General features: G+C 40.2%; 1 protein-coding gene across 1 annotated transcript in view; it reads right to left on the reverse strand.

Moving 5' to 3' along the window:
• c21h8orf34 (chromosome 21 C8orf34 homolog) overlaps positions 1 to 18,087 on the reverse strand; it is an 87,462-nt gene that overhangs the window by 60,159 nt on the left and 9,216 nt on the right. The window contains exons 2-4 of the mRNA XM_084747688.1: positions 6,315 to 6,459; positions 4,320 to 4,451; positions 171 to 290 (exon numbers count right to left, since the gene is read on the reverse strand). Of these exons, the coding sequence (XP_084603814.1) occupies positions 171 to 290; positions 4,320 to 4,451; positions 6,315 to 6,459 (397 nt within the window). The remainder of the gene's footprint in view (positions 1 to 170; positions 291 to 4,319; positions 4,452 to 6,314; positions 6,460 to 18,087) is intronic.

Here is an 18,087-nt window from a genome sequence, read left to right on the forward strand (position 1 = left end):
TAGACTGCTTCTGAGCTTAGCGGCGGGATTGTAAGATTAGCTTCTCGATCCGGTTTCCTCTCTGGATTTACAGTGACATTTACAGAAAGGTCTACACTTTTTTTTTTATACATGTTGAGATGTATTAAACACCGCTCATGGTGTGTGCATGTCGAGCTGCAGCCACTCACTGCGTGACAGACTCTCCAGAGCCTTGCCCAGCTTCTTGCTCTCCTGCAGGATGTGGTTGAGCTCGTCAAAGTCCCGGCTCTCCCTCCAGTCCCAGGACGGGTACTCGATTGACCGCGGCACTGGACATCACAAACACAAACATTCATTTTTCTAGGGCTGCAAATACCTACTAATTTCATTATTGATTAATCTGTTGATCATTTTCTTGATCAGCCAACGGTGAAAAATGTGTTTAAACTCCTTTATCAGCACACATGGCATGAGTATGTTTTACCAGTAAGACTCGAGTTTTCATGCCTTTCTTCCTTCTACGTGATCTGAAAACATATTTTTGCCCAGTCAGAGAAAGTAAAAGTGTGCGTCCTCCTGAAGTTCAATTATAAAATCAGTGCACAGTGGAGCTTCTCTCCCCAGGCTGCTGCAGTGCTGTCTGTCATCACCTGCCCTGCACACTCTGTGCTAAATTAAGCATTTATTTCAACCAAACTGGAGTTGGTGACTGCTGGGACAGTGGAAAGACTAAGCAAGATGTTTCTTGGTGAGCTTTATTTTGTTTCCGCTGAGTTTAAATGAAGCTGACAGTGATGATGTTAAAATTACAGTTACATAAAAGGAGTCTGGTAAGTTTGGTGAAAGCAATAAAACAGCTGTTTCTGATCAAACAAACTTATCCCACTCTCGCTGCAGCAGTCCTTTCCATAATGCTGACAGACACATAATAAAAATCTGAGCCTGTCGGTGGCAAAAACAAGCACAAACTAAGCGTTGTGGTGCGTTCTGGTGACGCAGCTGAGAGCACGTCACCTGCACTCTGTTTCTATCACTCTTACCCACTTCCTTCAAAGTTAGCTTTCTGGTTTCTGGTGATTTAGAGACTCTGTTTATAAAGTTTACATCTGTTTGTTTGCATCTGTTTTATTCTGTTATTGTAATGCACACTGACTGACAAAAAAAGACTGCTTGACTTGAATAATCTCAGGTGATGTTTTGAATCTTGCAGGGGACGGCCCTAAAATATTCACATTTGATATTGACATTGATAATTCGTTCCAGCTTGGCAATTGTCACATTTTGCAGCAACAGAAAAAAACAACTATACTGTGATTTGATCTGTAAACGCCACATCTTGAAGCTCATTTGTCCAAACAGCACTTTGTGAATTGCTGCAGGACGGAGTGCAATGGAAACACTAGCGGAAAAGTCAACATGCCTCTTTCAGAAGCACAGGGCTCACTGGACGTGAGCCAGGGGACAGTATCTGTCAGTCTCTTTGATTAACATTCAAAATAACTCAAACAGGAGCAGGAAATGACCCACATACTGTACTGACATCCTGCCCATGTCCTCTAGCAGTGTCCCTCAGCTTCTATATGATAGCTAATTCATAAAGTGTTGGATTCAGACATTATTTATAAAAAGAAAGAGTGGTATTCCTTCACAGGAGGGGGATTACTCGTAGTTCATCCATACCTAACGTTCTTATGGTCTGACACAGCTGGATTTGAATTAACATGAGAAACCAGTGGGTTGTGAAAAGGGCTCTAAACAAATGTAGTGGTTGTCTGAGCAGCCACTGCCTGAACAGACAAGTTAACTTGAATATAATGCAGAGGACTTTAGAATTCATTTGCATTCATGTTTGACTGAAATACATATGTGGTGACAGATGTGGAGACTTAGCATCACCCAGTGTTTGCACACACACATACACACACACACACACAAATAAATAAACTCCAATGTGAATATTTGACAGCATTGCTGCTACAATCTGCCATCCTCCACCCTTGTTTACCCTGACTAAGCTGCTTGGCTTTGTAACAACCATAAACACAGAGCAAATGTCTCTGCCAAATGCAGACTGAGGAAAAAAATCTTTCATTACTTCCGGCAAAGAGTGCCTCTCTGTCCTCTCTCAGCTCTGCTGCACACTGTGAAATTTAAGTGCTAACAGAACCATATAGGGTTCTTCAGCCTGTCACCATAGGAGAACCCTTTTTGGGCCATGCTAGAACCCTTTGTAAAAGTTCCACTTTGAGCCTTTTCAGACAATTACACAACAAAAAGGGTTATACCTAGAACCATGTGTGTTCTACGGTTATATGGTTTCAACTGGAACCCTCTTTGGGGGTTCTATCCAGATGCTTACACAAGGGTGATAATAAGAACCCACCCAGGGAGTTCCTCCAATAACCATTTCTTCAGTTAAAGTTGACATTCAACAAATACAAGGGTTTCACTTTTGGAAATAAAAGTGCTAACTAGAACCATATTCATGAATCTTTGGCTTATCCCCATTACAGAACACTTTTTGGTTCCTGGTAGAGCCCCTTTTAAAAGGTGAGAAGTTCTATAGAGAATCTCTGTATGGTATTAATAGTTCTATCTGAAAATTGTTCCATTTTATAAAAGATGAAAACAAGAACCCACCCAGGAGGTTTTATTGGGAACCCATATATATTCCAAGGGTTTTATCTAGAGCAAATAGGGTTCTTTAGCTTGTCCCCTTTTTGGTTCATTCTCAGGTTATATACAGAAACCAACATCAATGGTTATACATAGAACCATCTGTGAAAGGTTCCACCCATAACCCTGTATGAGAGGTTCTACAGAAAACCCTTCTATGGTGATAATTGTTCCACCGAGGACTGTCGCTGGGAGTTCTATTCAAAACGTATTCCACCTTCTAGGGGTGATATAAAAGAACCTGTCCAGGGGGTTCCTACTGAGAACGATTTTACATCCCAGGGGTTTCATGTAGAACCTTAATTTAGAGTTGACATTTGACTCTTTGCAAACTGGGCTGAAAACAAGGGTTCTACGAAGAACCATACTGCATTCTATTGCATTCAATCCCATATATTTTATATTGTGGTAATTTTAAAAATATTACAGTTACCATTGTTTAAATTGAGGAGACATGTTTTAAATCTCCATGCTTTCAACAGTGCTTGAAGAACTATGTCTTCTTAAATCAATTAAACAAGTTCTTAATGGATCGTCTAGTCCGTCAAGGGACAAACCCTTTCTTCAGAAAAAGGTTCTGGGTAGAACCTCAGCCCTCTAGGAAGAACCCTTTGGAACCCTTATTCCTAAGAGTTTGTGTATGTGTCTTGTGCTGCTGCACTGCTGCTGCAAAGGGCTGTGCTGGATCTTAATAGCCCAGATTAAGGGTTAAGGATTCATTTCCCACTGGGGCCGCCCATTAAAGCATCAGTCGAGTAGAAATGAAGCACAAAGCCCAGTAACTGTACACAGAAAGAAAAATCAAGCTTATCAAGTGTAACCTCTGTATGGTTGTGACAGCTTCTGTGTTGTTCTTGCAACACTGTACAATAATGATGAGCAGCAGTTCTTTTGATTTAAATTTTTCATGAGCTCTGCACACCAAAACACCTATGCATGTATTTTTAATGTGATTTGACTTTAAATGTAGCTTTAAAGGCTTCTTACTCTGCTGTTAATGCTCCAAACGTTAAGTGCACACTGATGCGCTGAGTGTCACTTACTTTTTACTTACTTCTCCCTCTGACTTTTACTCTCTTCATGCACTCATGCTGACACCCGTTTCTACTTGATTGTGAGAAATGCCCACACCGCAGCCTAAAATAGAATTGGTCTGGCAGTGACGGAGCCCCATGTTAAATTATTGAAGTAGTCTATGGCTCTGCTTGTTCCCCATTTGACCCAGCCTCATTGTCTCAAGTGTCATACTTCATTCGAACATCATGGCTACGGTAATTTATTAGAGAGCTTTTAAAAAAAAAAAAGTCAGAAAAATCGTCTCATCTGCATTCATTTTGCATTGACGCAAGAACTTTGTGAACAATTCATCTTCAGAGTGTGTAGCAGTGCAGCAGCAAGTGTGTAAGAAAAGTGGCACTTTATAATGAACTTATCTGCAGGGCTCTGGGAGGCTGGAAGGAGGACGCTGGACTATACACTGTGACTAACTTTAATTAGATATAATTATATCAAATTAAAAATGGAGATTAAAGTCAATGGAGCGTGTAATTGGGATACAACTGATACAACAGGTATCAAAACTGTGCAGCTTCATATTCTAAGGTGTTTTCTGTGTCTGTGTGTGTCTGTGCAATCACAATAATTGAGAAAGTAGTGCAAAAAAAAAAAAGAGAGAGACTTACAAGACTTGGATTCTGGTGAAGGAGGAGAGATGCTGGAAACAGCCAGGTCGCTCTTGGATTTTTTCGGTTTCTTGGGGTGAATTTGCCATGGCTTCTCATAGTTGCTGTACTCCCTTCGAGGGTTTTTGCTTTCTGTTTAGACAGATAGTCACAATTTCTGTTCAGAATGCCCTGCTATGCAAATTCTAGAAAGCATGAGTGCAGGCCAAGTTTAGTGTGCAAGCGTCACACATGCAGATTAATGGTTGTCTTTGAGCCTATATTCATCATATACAGTGTGGAGTGTGGGGGGGGGGGGGGGGTATGTGTGCAAAGACAAATTCAACATGGGTTTGTACTAGGGATGTAACGATACCAAAAATGTCCTTTGGTAAATAATACAACCCAAATTCCAAAAAAGTTGGGAAGCTGCATAAATAAAATCCGAATGCAACAATTTGCAAACCCTTTTCTACCTGTATTCATTTGAATAAAGAACAAAGACAAGACATTTAATGTTCAAACTAAACTGGTGAACTGTTTTTTGTAAATATACTAAATATTATGCTTGAAATATGTTCCATAAAAAATGGGACGGGGCATGTATATCACTGTGTTAGATCATCTTTTCTTTAAACAACACTCTGTAATTATTTGAGAAACGAGGACACTGATTCTGAAGTTTTGAAAGTGAAATTCTTTCTCATTCTTGCTTGATACATGACTTCAGGTTCTCAACAGTCCAGGGTCTCTGTTGTCTGGACTGCAGGCAGGCCAGTCTAGTGCCTAAACGTTTTTACTACAAAGACATGTTGTTGTTACAGTTAGACATGATGCCATGAGCACTAACACGCCTCCATATGATCACAGATGCTGGCCTTTGAACTTTGTGCTGGTAACAGTCTGGATGGACCTTCTCCTTTTTAGCCTGGAGGTCATGATGTCCACGATCTCCAAAAACAATCTGAACTGTTGACTCTTCAGACCACAGCACACTTTTTCTCTCTACCTCAGTTATTTCAGATGAGCTTGAGCCCAAAGAAGTCAGCTGAATTTCTGGATGTTGTCAAATTTCTGAATTTGTAGATGCAGCAGTGAACCGTGTTTACTGATAACAGTTTTCTGAAGTATTCCAGAGCCCCTGCATTAACATCCTTTTTATGATCATGTCATCAGTGCCGCCTGAGGGATCAAAGATCACAGATATTCAATGCTGGTTTTCAGTCTCGCCCCTTATGCGCAGACATTTCTCTGGATTCTCTGAATCTAATATTATGGACTGTACACGGTGAAATCTGTAAAATCCTTGCACTTTTGTGATGAGAGTGTTGGACTATTGACCCATGCAGAGGTGAACCTCGCCCCATCCTTACTTGCAAACAACTGAGCCTTTCAAGGATGCTTCTTTCATTCTCAAGCATGATACTATTACCTGTCACCTCTTAACTTGTTTACCTGTGGAATCTTTCAAACAGGTGCATTCCTCAACTTTCCCTGTTCTTTGTTGCCCCGTCCCAACTTTTTTAGAACATATTGCAGGCATCAAATTAAGAACAAGTATATATTTACAAAAAGCAATAAAGTTTATCCACCTGAACGTTAAATATCTTGTCTTTGTATTGATTCAATTTATGATTTTGCAAATTATTGCATTCTGTTTTTATTTACACTTTAGCAATTTCAGTCATAACACTGGTGTGTACAACATTTTTTTCTGTATAAAATTTCCTTTTCCTTTTAACTATAGCTTTCCTTCTTTAATAAAGTAAACTAAAAGTAGCCAGCCATGACCTAAGCATGTGAAAAAAAATGGCATGAATTGTAAATACTTGAATTATGTATGTACAATTGCAAAACAAAAGCAATGCAGCAATCAGAAGAAAAAATAACCATGTAATATCACAGCAGATATTAGGAGATATTGTCACAGATGAATCATCTTTGTATTGTGATATTCAGTGTATTGTTATACCCCAGGTTTGTACATTATGCATGTCTGTGTCCATGTGTACCGACCTGGGGAGCTCTGCGCCCACAGTGCTGCGGAGCCAGAGAGAGCTCTGTGCAGCTTGCCGGGGCTGTCTTGCTTGGTCTGCAGGTGATCAATGAGAAAAGGGATTGGATGGTCTGGAGTCTCAGTTATCAATTTGGTCATCAACTCCTACAGGAGCAGAGTAAAGCAGAGAGCAGTTAGATCAAAGTAGCACTGCAAAAGGAATGAGAGAGAATGGCCAGTGGAGTATCCACCATGCAGAAGTGGAGAAAGACAATCAATCCCTATAAGTATTACAAGTCTTGTTTTGAAGTTTTGTAGACTTCACTGTCAAGGGAGAGTATGTGAGAGGAGAACTAAGGGAATAATCCCCTTATCTTCACTGCAGTTTCAGAAATGTGCTAATATCCTAAAAAATAAAAAGTCAAGCCAAACAAGACAACACAATGTCCCTAAAGATCGGAACACTTCCCTTCTGTGTCAATTAGTAACAAACATGTCAGCAAGATCCATCAAAAATCAGATCAGTCTGTCAAGGACAAACAAACACAGCAGCCTTTGGTCAATCTGAGCATTTTTGAAACACTGTTATGAAGCAAAAAGACAGAGCATTCTCTGGTGTTTTAAAAAATTCATAGTGCAGCATCTGACATGCTGTTCCTGTTTTAAGAACAAGAAAATGTAGACCGACAGATCAGGATTGACTGACTTTAATGTTGGTAATTTGACTGTCTGGAGCCCCAGTCTACCTCCACTAACTCCTTGTTGTGGAGAGATTTCTGCCGAAAAAAAAACAGTTTTACCCCCAGCCAGAAATCCAAATTCAGTGTGGATCCATCCTGGCAGATCACATGCATATTACTTGGTCTTCTCCTTCCTTGTGTTTCATTAGTAGTTCCACTTACCCTCAGCCCTTGGTATGACATAACATCTTATGTCGCACGAGGGCCAGTTGGAGAGCAGAGGGCAGGTGATGAGTGTGGGATTTTAATTGAATGCACTTGCCCTTGCACCTTTTCAGCTCAAACCATCATGTTTTGACCGCCAGTTACTGCATTTTACAAATAATCAGAAATACCTGCGGACTCATTTCATCAGTTTCTGATTTAAAAAATTATTTTTGTGATCCGTATAATGATTATCATTACTATTATTGCTACAGGTTTATGATATCTTTCAAACCAGCGGGTAGGAAAGTCAAAGGTGTATTAATAACTGCCGCATTCCTCTATTGTCCATGCTGGTTCACTGTCAGTGTTACTGGGACTCTTCCTGGAACTGAGCTTTCATTACTGTTATTAAGTCCACCTGTTTCTTCTGCTGTGACAAGTCAAAATGTCTCTTGTGCAACCAATCCATTTGTAACAATTATACGTCCAAAAATGACTACTGCAATTTATAACTGTCAATTGTCTGTCAATGTAAAATTAAGCTTGCTATCCTGAAAACAAAAGCCCACAGCTCTGAAAATACACACACTGGACTTTCAGCCTGCCAGAATCCATTAACATATTGCTCAACTTAATCGTTACAAACATCTAGTCCTTCTGAAATATTATTAATGATTTGTTACGACTCGTAAACAGACACTTGCTCATTCAGCAAGCATCCGGCATTAATATCAACTCTAATTACCGTGAAACGGGCAAACATTAACAGTTTAGTTATGGCTGGAATAGAAATTTCACAGGAGAACACGCTGGCTGCAGTGTTGTAGTCAGAGAAGAAAATATTTCAACTTAACATGTTTACTCAATCTCTGATGACATATCATGGACATTTTATGATTTATTACGGTAAATATATTCCAGATTCCTCATTTAATGTGTGTTGTCCCTGGTAAATAAATGAATTGGTAAAATAATAGGGGTTTTATGTTTATTTCTGCCACTCATGAATGTATTCTCTTGCACATCCATTTGAAGAATTCACGACCTGAAGTCCGATTCCTCTGACCTTTTTTGTAGTTTGAAAATATTCCTAAAGGTCTCAGTAGTAGCAACACATACCATTAATAGATTTTTATTGCCGCAAGTAAACAAAAAACCAATTATGAAGTGCTGTCTCCAGAGGAATCCTCCCACCATCGTCCTTCTCATCAACATAATCAACTCAATTTGCTCAATGGAGAAAATGACTTTCACTCTTCGACTGAACTGCACTTTTGTCTCTCTTTTTTCCGCTGATTGTGTGATAATGTTCCAGACCTCCGCAAAAACTAAGAAAAATAAAAGTATTGAATAAAGACATTCACAGAGTAAGTGTGAAAAAGAGGATGTGAAAGGTGAAGCAGTGAGAAAGTTAATTTTACTGTGAGGAGATGAGACACTGAAGAACAGGGAGGTAGTGAAAACTTCATATGACTGACTCACAAATTGGACTGCTGAAGAAAAGCAGCCAAAAAGAAAAAAAGGTACTGCAGGACGCAGAAAAGAAGGAAAGCACATACAGGGAGTCACGGTAACAGGTGCTGAGGGTAAAGGCCACGTCTTAGTCTGCATGCTAATTTGAAATCCGTCTAACGCACGATGGGAATTCACCATCAAATGCGCCAATCATGTCATAACTAATTATGTCCCATCTCTGTGCTTTGCCAAGGTACATGAAAATGAACTTAATAACACGCATGGTAAAAATACAAATGCAATGTGAAAAGTGAGGATTTTTCTCAACAGAATGCCAAAACCATGTCTGGCACCAAAACAGAACTTCCTCTTTTATTACAGCTGTGGGGGATAGCTGTGAGGTGTGAAGTGAAAAGAGCACATGTCTCAGTATGTGAGTGTGTGCTGGCATGATATGATCAGAGAATGAACTCAGTTTGACCAGTTCAAGCTGGCCAGAGCAGCTGGGCCGGACTTCATGATGACTACTGCAGAGAAGCAGAGTCATTAGTGGACTGCAGTGATTTTGGTTGTAATGTATGGATGAAATGAGGGCGTGTGTGTGTGTTGAGCACAAACTGTATACATATTTATATGCAAATAAACGGAACCATGTAGTGCCGTGCTTTGGTGGCTGGTATGCGTTTGCCCTTGCGGACATGCTAATGTATTTGCATGTGTGCGTTTCAGGGGGCGGGGAGGGCTACGGGGAGACAGCCTATGTGTGTATTAGCGCTGGCTAGCCTTGGCTGCAGTGTGTGTGCTCAGAAAGCTAATCAGGTAATTGGTTAGGGGGACATTCCTGCCCCGGCCCCAGTGTCTACAGCAGCTCTGACAGCAAACAGCAAGTGAATGGACAAACAGGGAGTGTGCTGAAATGTTACTCTGCAGACTGCAGGACTGAGGATGGGGAAAACCTCCTCTGCCTACAAGAGATAAAGTTAAAGTGATCCGCAAGCTCTTCAGGAAAGAACACGGATGTCATTTCTGAGAAACAGCCATATGAGAGAAGGGGAGAATACACGGTAATACTTAATTTGAGTGTCACGTCCTAACCATGTCACGGCAGCTGTCATGAACATGAAGGAGTCTTTATAAATGTGTATGACTGTTTTCAATCAGCATCATTCAGTCAGCTCTCTAGATGCAATATCAAGTGTGACGCACATCCGTGTTACCAGCTGCACATCTGCTTCCTGTCAACGCTGTAGCATGTAGTATTACCTTTGCCTACAAACTTAGTGATTTTTCATACTCAAGTTAGTAATTTCACTTTTCACAGTTTGCTGGGTACATGCAGTATATACACGCTTCCTTTTGTAAATACTGTTTTTGAGCATTTTTATAATCACCTCACCTTGTATTCATCATCATTCAAACTTGACAAAAAAAAAAAAAATAATCAAATCGTCCCGGTTTGTCCTTCCACTGCTTTTTTTAGGTTGCAATAAACCCTGTATTTACTGCATTAGATGTAAAAATATTAACTTAAGTCCATCTTCCCTCTCGCTCCTCTCCTGATATTTCCACATCTAACACATTCAAGTAACGGTTCATTTTGGCCAAACCAGAACTAGTGATTGTGAATGGTAACCATTATTTAAGACAGAGGTGATTATCAAAATGCTCAAAATATAAAACGAACCGTAAATACTACTAACAATATGCACCAAGCTAACTGAGAAAAGTGAAGTAACTAACTTGAGGATGAAAAATGTAGGTGAAAGTTTGTAGGTGAATGTAATGTTATTATAGACATCTCAATCTCAACTTTGCATTAAAAAAGACATAATTGACTGAATGACACTTATTGACAACAGACAAACCTTCATAAAAACTCGCTCATGTTCATGACAAGGGTTATGATGTGGTTATGATGGCGTTATGTCAGTCTTATCCACACCTCTTCAAATAAGCGTTGCTGAATATACTGCATACTTTGAGTTTAGTAAACATGTCTCCTCACAACTGTAATGGATTTCTGTGGTCTGCGCCTAACAATTATAAACCACTAACGATTCAAAGATGTAAAAGTTGTAATTACTGCTTAGTAGCTCCTGTGGGTAATTTAACTAACCTACCAACAGGAGGTCTATAAATGAAGGTTGTAATTTGGTAGCTTACACAGGAAGTCAAACTAGCAGAACTCTGTTGAGTACCACAGGGTTTCCAAGACTTAATAGTTTTTTGTGGGGAAGGGGGTAAAGTGAAGGATGTGCAGTTATTTTTATAGATGACTACAGTGTGGTGATTATCATGATTGTGTTTCCCAGTGGAAACCGCACACTACTGTGTAGAGAAGGTAACGCAGGCAGGCATGAGCTGGACGGATGAAACAAACAGGCAGATGGACAGGTAGTGCAGATTGTAAGACGCATGTTAGACATGTGGATAGCTCTGCATTCTGCCCACGTCCGTACAGTAAAACGTTTGCGTGCCAACATATATTGATTGCACGTCCTGCTGAGTGTTTTGCATCCAGTATGACACAAGCTGCTGAATGAGATAATGCACTCTTGTACCTTTGTGTCCTTCACCATCTCCGGTAAAATCATAAAAAGGCAAAGAGACACACAATAAGTAACGGATTGCACAGAATTTGCATGCCGCATATGTTACATAAGTCACATATAGAGAACAGCAAAGTAACTGAATCTGACATTTTCACTCTCGATGGTAATGAGGCTCTTTAAATAACATGAGTCCTGTTTCATAAGCCCATGATGTTTGACTCATAATCATATTTTCTTTGACAGGAACCACAGTAAAAATGTAGGCTCAAATTTGGGTCAACATTTCTATATACAAGTAGACTTTAATGCTATTTGGCTTGGACTCACTTGCATCAGCGAAAACAGCATCCCTGCATATGTTGGTAAGTGTGTGTGAGAGAGATAAAGAGAGGCAGAGCGTTTCAGGATCTGCTCCAGTGTACTATAAGCAGGCCAACAGGTGGCGTTAGTAACTGAGACCTATGCAGTCCGTATCTGTGCAGATCTGTTGTTGGGGCGAGATATCTCTTTGCCCCCCAGGCAGTTTGGTTTGGTGGCGGTAATTGACGAGCTGTCAGCCAGCCAAGAGACGCCCCGTGCCCTTGGAAGCTCTGAAGGACTCCCCCAGGGGACGATGACAGTCATGATACTGTCACTGATGCTCCCTGCGTCCCAGCAACTTAAACAAACTCCCCAAATTGAAAGTTGAGTTGAAAAAAGGACAGGACAGGAAACGGATAAAGTTTTTAAGGTCATGCACGGGTCACAGACTGAAGGACAGGGGGAGAATCCACAGAGATACTTTCAGAGTGGTATGAAGGGGAGAAAGAAGAGAGAATACTAACAGGGTGGTGATCTCTGGCAGAGATCTGGCATTTCTGACAAAAAGTACACAACCTGCTCGAGTGTCCTTATGAGTCTGACAAATCTTCCCCTCTCAAGAGGTGCTTGTCTAAAAAAGGCTAAAACAGACCCATTTTTCTTGTGGGAATCAAAGGAGGTATCACAAAGAAAAGTGCATGAGAATATTAAAGAAAAGGTGAATTGAATCAAAAAGAAATATTGACAGAGTTGATGCAGCTACATAAGCTGTGTGATTTAAGCGTCGTCGTCTAAGCCTTATTCTTTTCTTTCTTATCAGCCGGCAAGCAGATGAATTTTCACCTCAGCCGTTGCAGACTCCTGGTGGACTGCTTGAGCTATGGATGTCTGGATGAGAGGAGACACTGAGCCAGTTTTCCAAGTCTGCATTCCTATATAGGGCTGCAACTAATGAATATTTTAATAGTCTATTAATTGGTCGCTTATTTTCTTGATTAGTCAATTAACAGTTGGTTGTTTTAAAATGTCAGAAAATGGTGAAAAATGTCCCAAAGCCTAGGATGAGGTCTTCTTTTACTTACAACCCAAAGTTATTCACTATCACAGAGGAGTAAAGAAACCAAAATATATTTGTAATCTCACATTTTTTTCTTAAATCTCAAAAACCGATTAATCAATTATCAAAATAGTTGGCGATTAATTTAATAATCGATTAATCGTTGCAGCTCTGCACCAAATACTAATGAGAGAAGTTTGTCTGTCCGTATACTGCATGTATGAGGATAGACAGGAATACTGCGGTAATATACTGTATGCATTCACAATAGGGCTGTCCCCAACTCATCTTTACTTTCAGTCGAATCAGATTTGGCCATTCAATACAAATATTCGTTCTCTTTTTTTCAGTTCAGTGTGCCATATTCTATGTCAGCCTGGTACGTCTTGCATTTTAACGGCTTTCTTTGTCACCTGTGATGTGAAAATATCAGACGGCCACACAGTCAGAGAAAGTAAAGTGTGCATTCACCTACAGGTCAGTTTTTTCAATCAAAGCACACTGCAGAGCTTCTCTCATGCCAGGCTGCTGCACCATGACTTCAGGGTTTATTTTGACCAAACCAGAGTTGGTGATTGTTGGAACAGTGGAAAGACAAACCAAGATGTTTTTGGTGAGCTTTATTTTCTGTCAAGTTTGAATGAAGCTGACAACGATGACATTAAGAATGACAGCTTTTCAAAGGACGTCTAGTTAATTTACGGAGAGAAATAAAACAGCCGTTTCTGGTTAAACAAAAATGTATATTACTCTTTATAGAAGGTCCCTCATTGTAGCAGTCATTTCAATAATGTTGTCAGACACTTAAAGTAATAATCTGAGTCTGTCGGTGTCAAAAAACAAGCAAACAAGCTTCACCTATGCTCTGCGGTGCACTAAGGTAAAGGAGCTGACAGCAAGTCACCTGTGCTCCATTCCTAGGATGGTTTTAGTAAGTGCGATAATAAGTACTTATCTTATCTTATATCCATTTATTGAAATGTTATCCTTGTGCATCTCTCTGTTTTACCTTGTTACTGTAACACACACTGACAAATGAAAAAACAGCTGTTGGATTGGAGTCTCAGTTGTCTGAGGGGTTTCTAAATGATGATTCAAATCTTCAACTTATTCTTCAATTTATTCTCATGTTGAAATCATTGTAATCTGCAGTATATTCTGAACTAAAAAAAATAGCAACTTGGAAGCTAGGGCTGTGATCAGCTATAAAACCTAAGACTTGTCCTTGTATAAAAAAAATTTAAATGCAGTAACCGCTCTTCCAAGCCTCCCAAGAGGGCTCCCTGTCCCTGGACTCGAGGCCACCGCCTGTCATTGATCTACCTGCTGTTTGTCAATGATGTACAGGAATACAAAGGGGTATTTAAGGTGACGTCTGTGCTTCGTGTATAGAGAGAGGTCACTATTTGGAAAAAATAGAATGATGTGATGAGAGAGCGTGAGATGCCACTGGAAGAGATCCAGACCTTGAGTAAGCAGGCAGACAGGAGCAGAAGAGATCATGCGGAAGAGGAGACTGTGGGAGAGGCAATGTCACCTGACCAGGCTGGCACTACCAGATAATACTCATCAGAAGAGATGCTTTTATCTGCCCTACTGATACACACAAGAGATATATGCCCTCACTCGCTCCATCCTGCAGCACTTCCTCAAGTCCACTTTTATCACTACGCCCATGTTCTGCAGAAGTAGAAATATGGCCTGTTTTAGAGCATGAGAAATGGGGAACTGGCTCACTATTAAGTCAATTAATCAACTAATCAGGTGACAGAAAATGTTGTCCACAATTTGTTGAGCGTTTGCAGATGTTTTTCTTTTTCACACTGTTGAAAATTTCAATGCATTTTTGAATGATGCTTTGTCAAATATTCAATAAAGAAAACATTCCTCTAAAGGTGAATTCTTCTCTGTTACTTCTTCTTTCCCACTGTGATATATGTGAACTTGCCGTATCTTACCAATGATCTTTCGAGCCAAACTGTACAATGCTGTTCTTTAAATATCATTGCAGTCCGTCGCTATCACCACCGTGACCTTCAGGATGTTCCAGTAGACTCAAATGAAAGTTTCCATGATTCACCTGCAGGCTGAACTACACCACCAACAGCTCACAGTCTACACAGGAGCCTTTCTTATCTCCTGTCTCCATACGTGCCTATGCTTGATGAAGATGCTTCCCATCGATAGGGTCTAATCGTCCATCTTTCCTAACCTCAATAAATATTGCTATACACTTTTATTTGATGTCTTCTTATTGAACTCTTCTTAGATTGTAAAGACAAGATTATTATTTAATTCACAGCCTTCAAGTCACAACCTTATAAATTCAGCTGCAGGTCAGCTGGTCTGGCCAAGACGGCAGAGCATTATGAGGTGCTGCATATTTAATGGATTTTTTTTTTAGGGCATGACAATGAAGAATCAAACTTAGAGCTGAAGCAATTCATAGATTTAGGCACCACTGTGAAGGTTAAGCTATCAAAATTAAGCCTTTAAAGATACATTCACACACTCAACACTCACATACCCCTATAGTTTGTAGTAGGGTTGGGCTGTTCTCTGTTCTACCTAGGCTGGGGTCTGCAAGCTGCAGCACCAAAGCTGCATGTGGTTCTATCTAGTGGCTCCATGTGGCTTTCACAAAATATATGGAAATGAATACAGATAATATTTCTTTTAACATTTTAAATTTCATTCATCAGTACTATAATTTGTTTTAATAGTGAGGTTCCTGACCACTGACCCTGTATTAGCTGCAGCTGAAGTTCAGGACTGTGGATGAGCTGCAGGAAGGGATCTCTAATTGTCCGTGACAAACAGTGATGACAACAAAAAGCTGTTTCAATTAAGCAATATGTAAGAAGTGAAGATTCTGGCCATTTGTTGAGCTCATGTTAAAATTATGGGGCAGCATATCACATGACTAACCACTAACTGCTGCTAATTGTAGCCGCCATTGGCTAATTAACTTAGTTAGCCATGCAGCTAGCAGCGGTCCTATTAGCTGACTCTGCAGGGACTGGGAGCACTAGGGGAGTGTTGGTTTTTATATGCCTAGCACAGGAGCTTTGGACCGCCAAGCAGGGGAGGTTTTAAGGCCCAAGGCGAGGGGGACCCAGCAGGGAATGCCAGCAGGGTGCGACGCCGGAACTGTCAACTGGAGCCTCATGAGGCGGCAGTGGAAGTGGGCTTAGCAGCCTCCTAGCGTACACAGCCAGAGTGGGGCCTCTGAGAACGACAGAGGTCAGTCTGACAACTGGTAATACAGTATCAAGGTGATTCGCTTTGGATCCGACCAGGACTCCGACTCTGAAGATGATGAAGACACAGCAGGTTCAGTAGCGGCGTCAAGCGGGAGAGGAGCAAGGTCGGGCATTAGAGAGGCAGCAGATGGCAAGAATATTTTCATATCTAGCTTGGTGAATTAAGGCTTTATTTCAAATAAATCAGACTTAGAACAATGACAAGACAATGGTGTGGGTGAGTTTTATTTTGTACAGCTGTATTTTACTGAAAAAAGGTGTATTTTGTGTTTATTCATTAGACTAAAAAAAACTAAGACAGCTTGTGTAACATAGCTAGAACATAGCATATAGAACATAGCATAGAAACTACTGGGGATCGGACTATTGCTTGTATTACAAGACTGGTTGGCCCAAGCTGAGTTAGCATGCTAACTTTAGTAGATAACTCTGCAACACAATACATAAAAGAAAGTGACATAATGACATAATGCCCAAACTGTTATTACTTCACAACTGACAATTCTAGTTAATTTTTGGATGTTTTAAACCAACATTCTTACATATTGCTCCTTTCAGATATATATATATAAGCTGTATGTAAGTATATCAGTACACATGTGCATAGACACATACTAACCTCTCTTCGTACAACGAGACACACATACAGTTATTAGTCCCCAGCTGAACAAATAAAGGGTTACTGTCAGTGTTCTGTGTATCAGATGATCAGCTCTCCCACACCACCAGCATGACTATCAATTACACACAGCAGTCAGCCATCAGTATCCTCCGGCTCTAAGTGGACATGATAACTTTATTAGCATGCACCACAGTCTCTGTACGCTCTCTCTTTCTCTCTCTGTTTCCCATACACAATCATTGCCCCCGTCTTACACTGCACGCTCTAAATCTTTCTCATACTGGACTTCACTCATCATCTCACTGCCTGATCTCCCAGATATCCTTTGTCTTTGCTCCTCGCCCCGTCCTGTACTCCCCGAGGACCAACCTGGCCTTGGGCTGCCTGTTCAGCTGCCTGTCTTGTAGTAATTACTCTAACTGTTGCCGAAGGGGAGCCGCATTAACCCATGCATGACCGAATGCCTGTCAGATCAAGCCATCAACCTTTGACAAGACCATCACTGACCTCTAAACAAAAACTGGTATCGAGGAAAAGTAAAGCCCAACGTGCAGCGATTGATTTGACAAAGACTGTGAATGTGTTTTGTGTGGTGCATTGTGTGTTCCGAGTTTAACAACCAACTGTCTCTCATTTTGATAGTTTTAATTTCTTAATATGAATTCGACTGCCTTCCTCCGTCCCCCAGAGACAGCAAAAATGAAAGGCCTTGTTTTAGTTTGCACATGGTGTCGTGACAAGCATGGGGAATTGCAAATCATATTACTCTAAAATTGGTTGTATTTACTTTTAACATGCCTTCAGTTTTTAACAGGATTCTTAAGTTAAAATCAGAGTGAGCATTACTGTGTTTACATATACATTATATGTACAGTGTATATGCTATAATAACCCACCAGCATACAAATGAATATAATAACTTATTTATATAGCACCTTTAAAAACTAAGTAAACAAAAACTCTGCAAGAGTACAAATCATATATTTGATCATATTTGATTTTTAATGGAATTAAAGTTTGTTACATAATATGTAACATTACATCCATATTACAAAGTCTAAAAACGGGACATGTTAGTTGCTGTGTGTAAACAAACCAGAAAGATAGCTAATTGTTGAGTCTCATTCTCAGCATGTTTTGGATCAGTAAAGGGTCCTGAGAACAGCATGTGCGTGATGACTGAAAGAGATTATTTTTGTTTGAGTCTATTCATTGTTTTGGCGAAAATCCTGCATAGTTTACCTTTAAGTCTGTAGAACATGATGTGTTGGCCAAGACTTCTGTGCAGTAGATGACGGTAAATATTTAATTTAAACTGTTATTTTGACATATATTTAGTGCACCTCCTGCAATTTGAAAACTGCAGTAGGCCATTTTGCTATTTTGTTAAAAGGTTGATTAATTTTTCAGGCCTCGTCATGATAACAGTATAAGGTGATGAGCCTTCCTTCATTATACCTCTGAGCTCTCCAGCATAATAAAAGCACCTCACCTCTCATACCAGACTGTATCGATGTTAAATGGTCCTCATTTTTCCCTGGTAACTGACCTCATTTTGCTGATTTTTTTTGCTTTGAACAGTACAGGGAGGTGAAATAACAAGCATAAATGAAACAACCCACAACTGACATGAAATTACTGCGTTATTATTACCAGA

Source organism: Lutjanus erythropterus, chromosome 21 (genome assembly GCF_056507025.1).
Source record: "Lutjanus erythropterus isolate fLutEry1 chromosome 21, fLutEry1.hap2, whole genome shotgun sequence".
NCBI lineage: Eukaryota > Metazoa > Chordata > Actinopteri > Lutjaniformes > Lutjanidae > Lutjanus > Lutjanus erythropterus.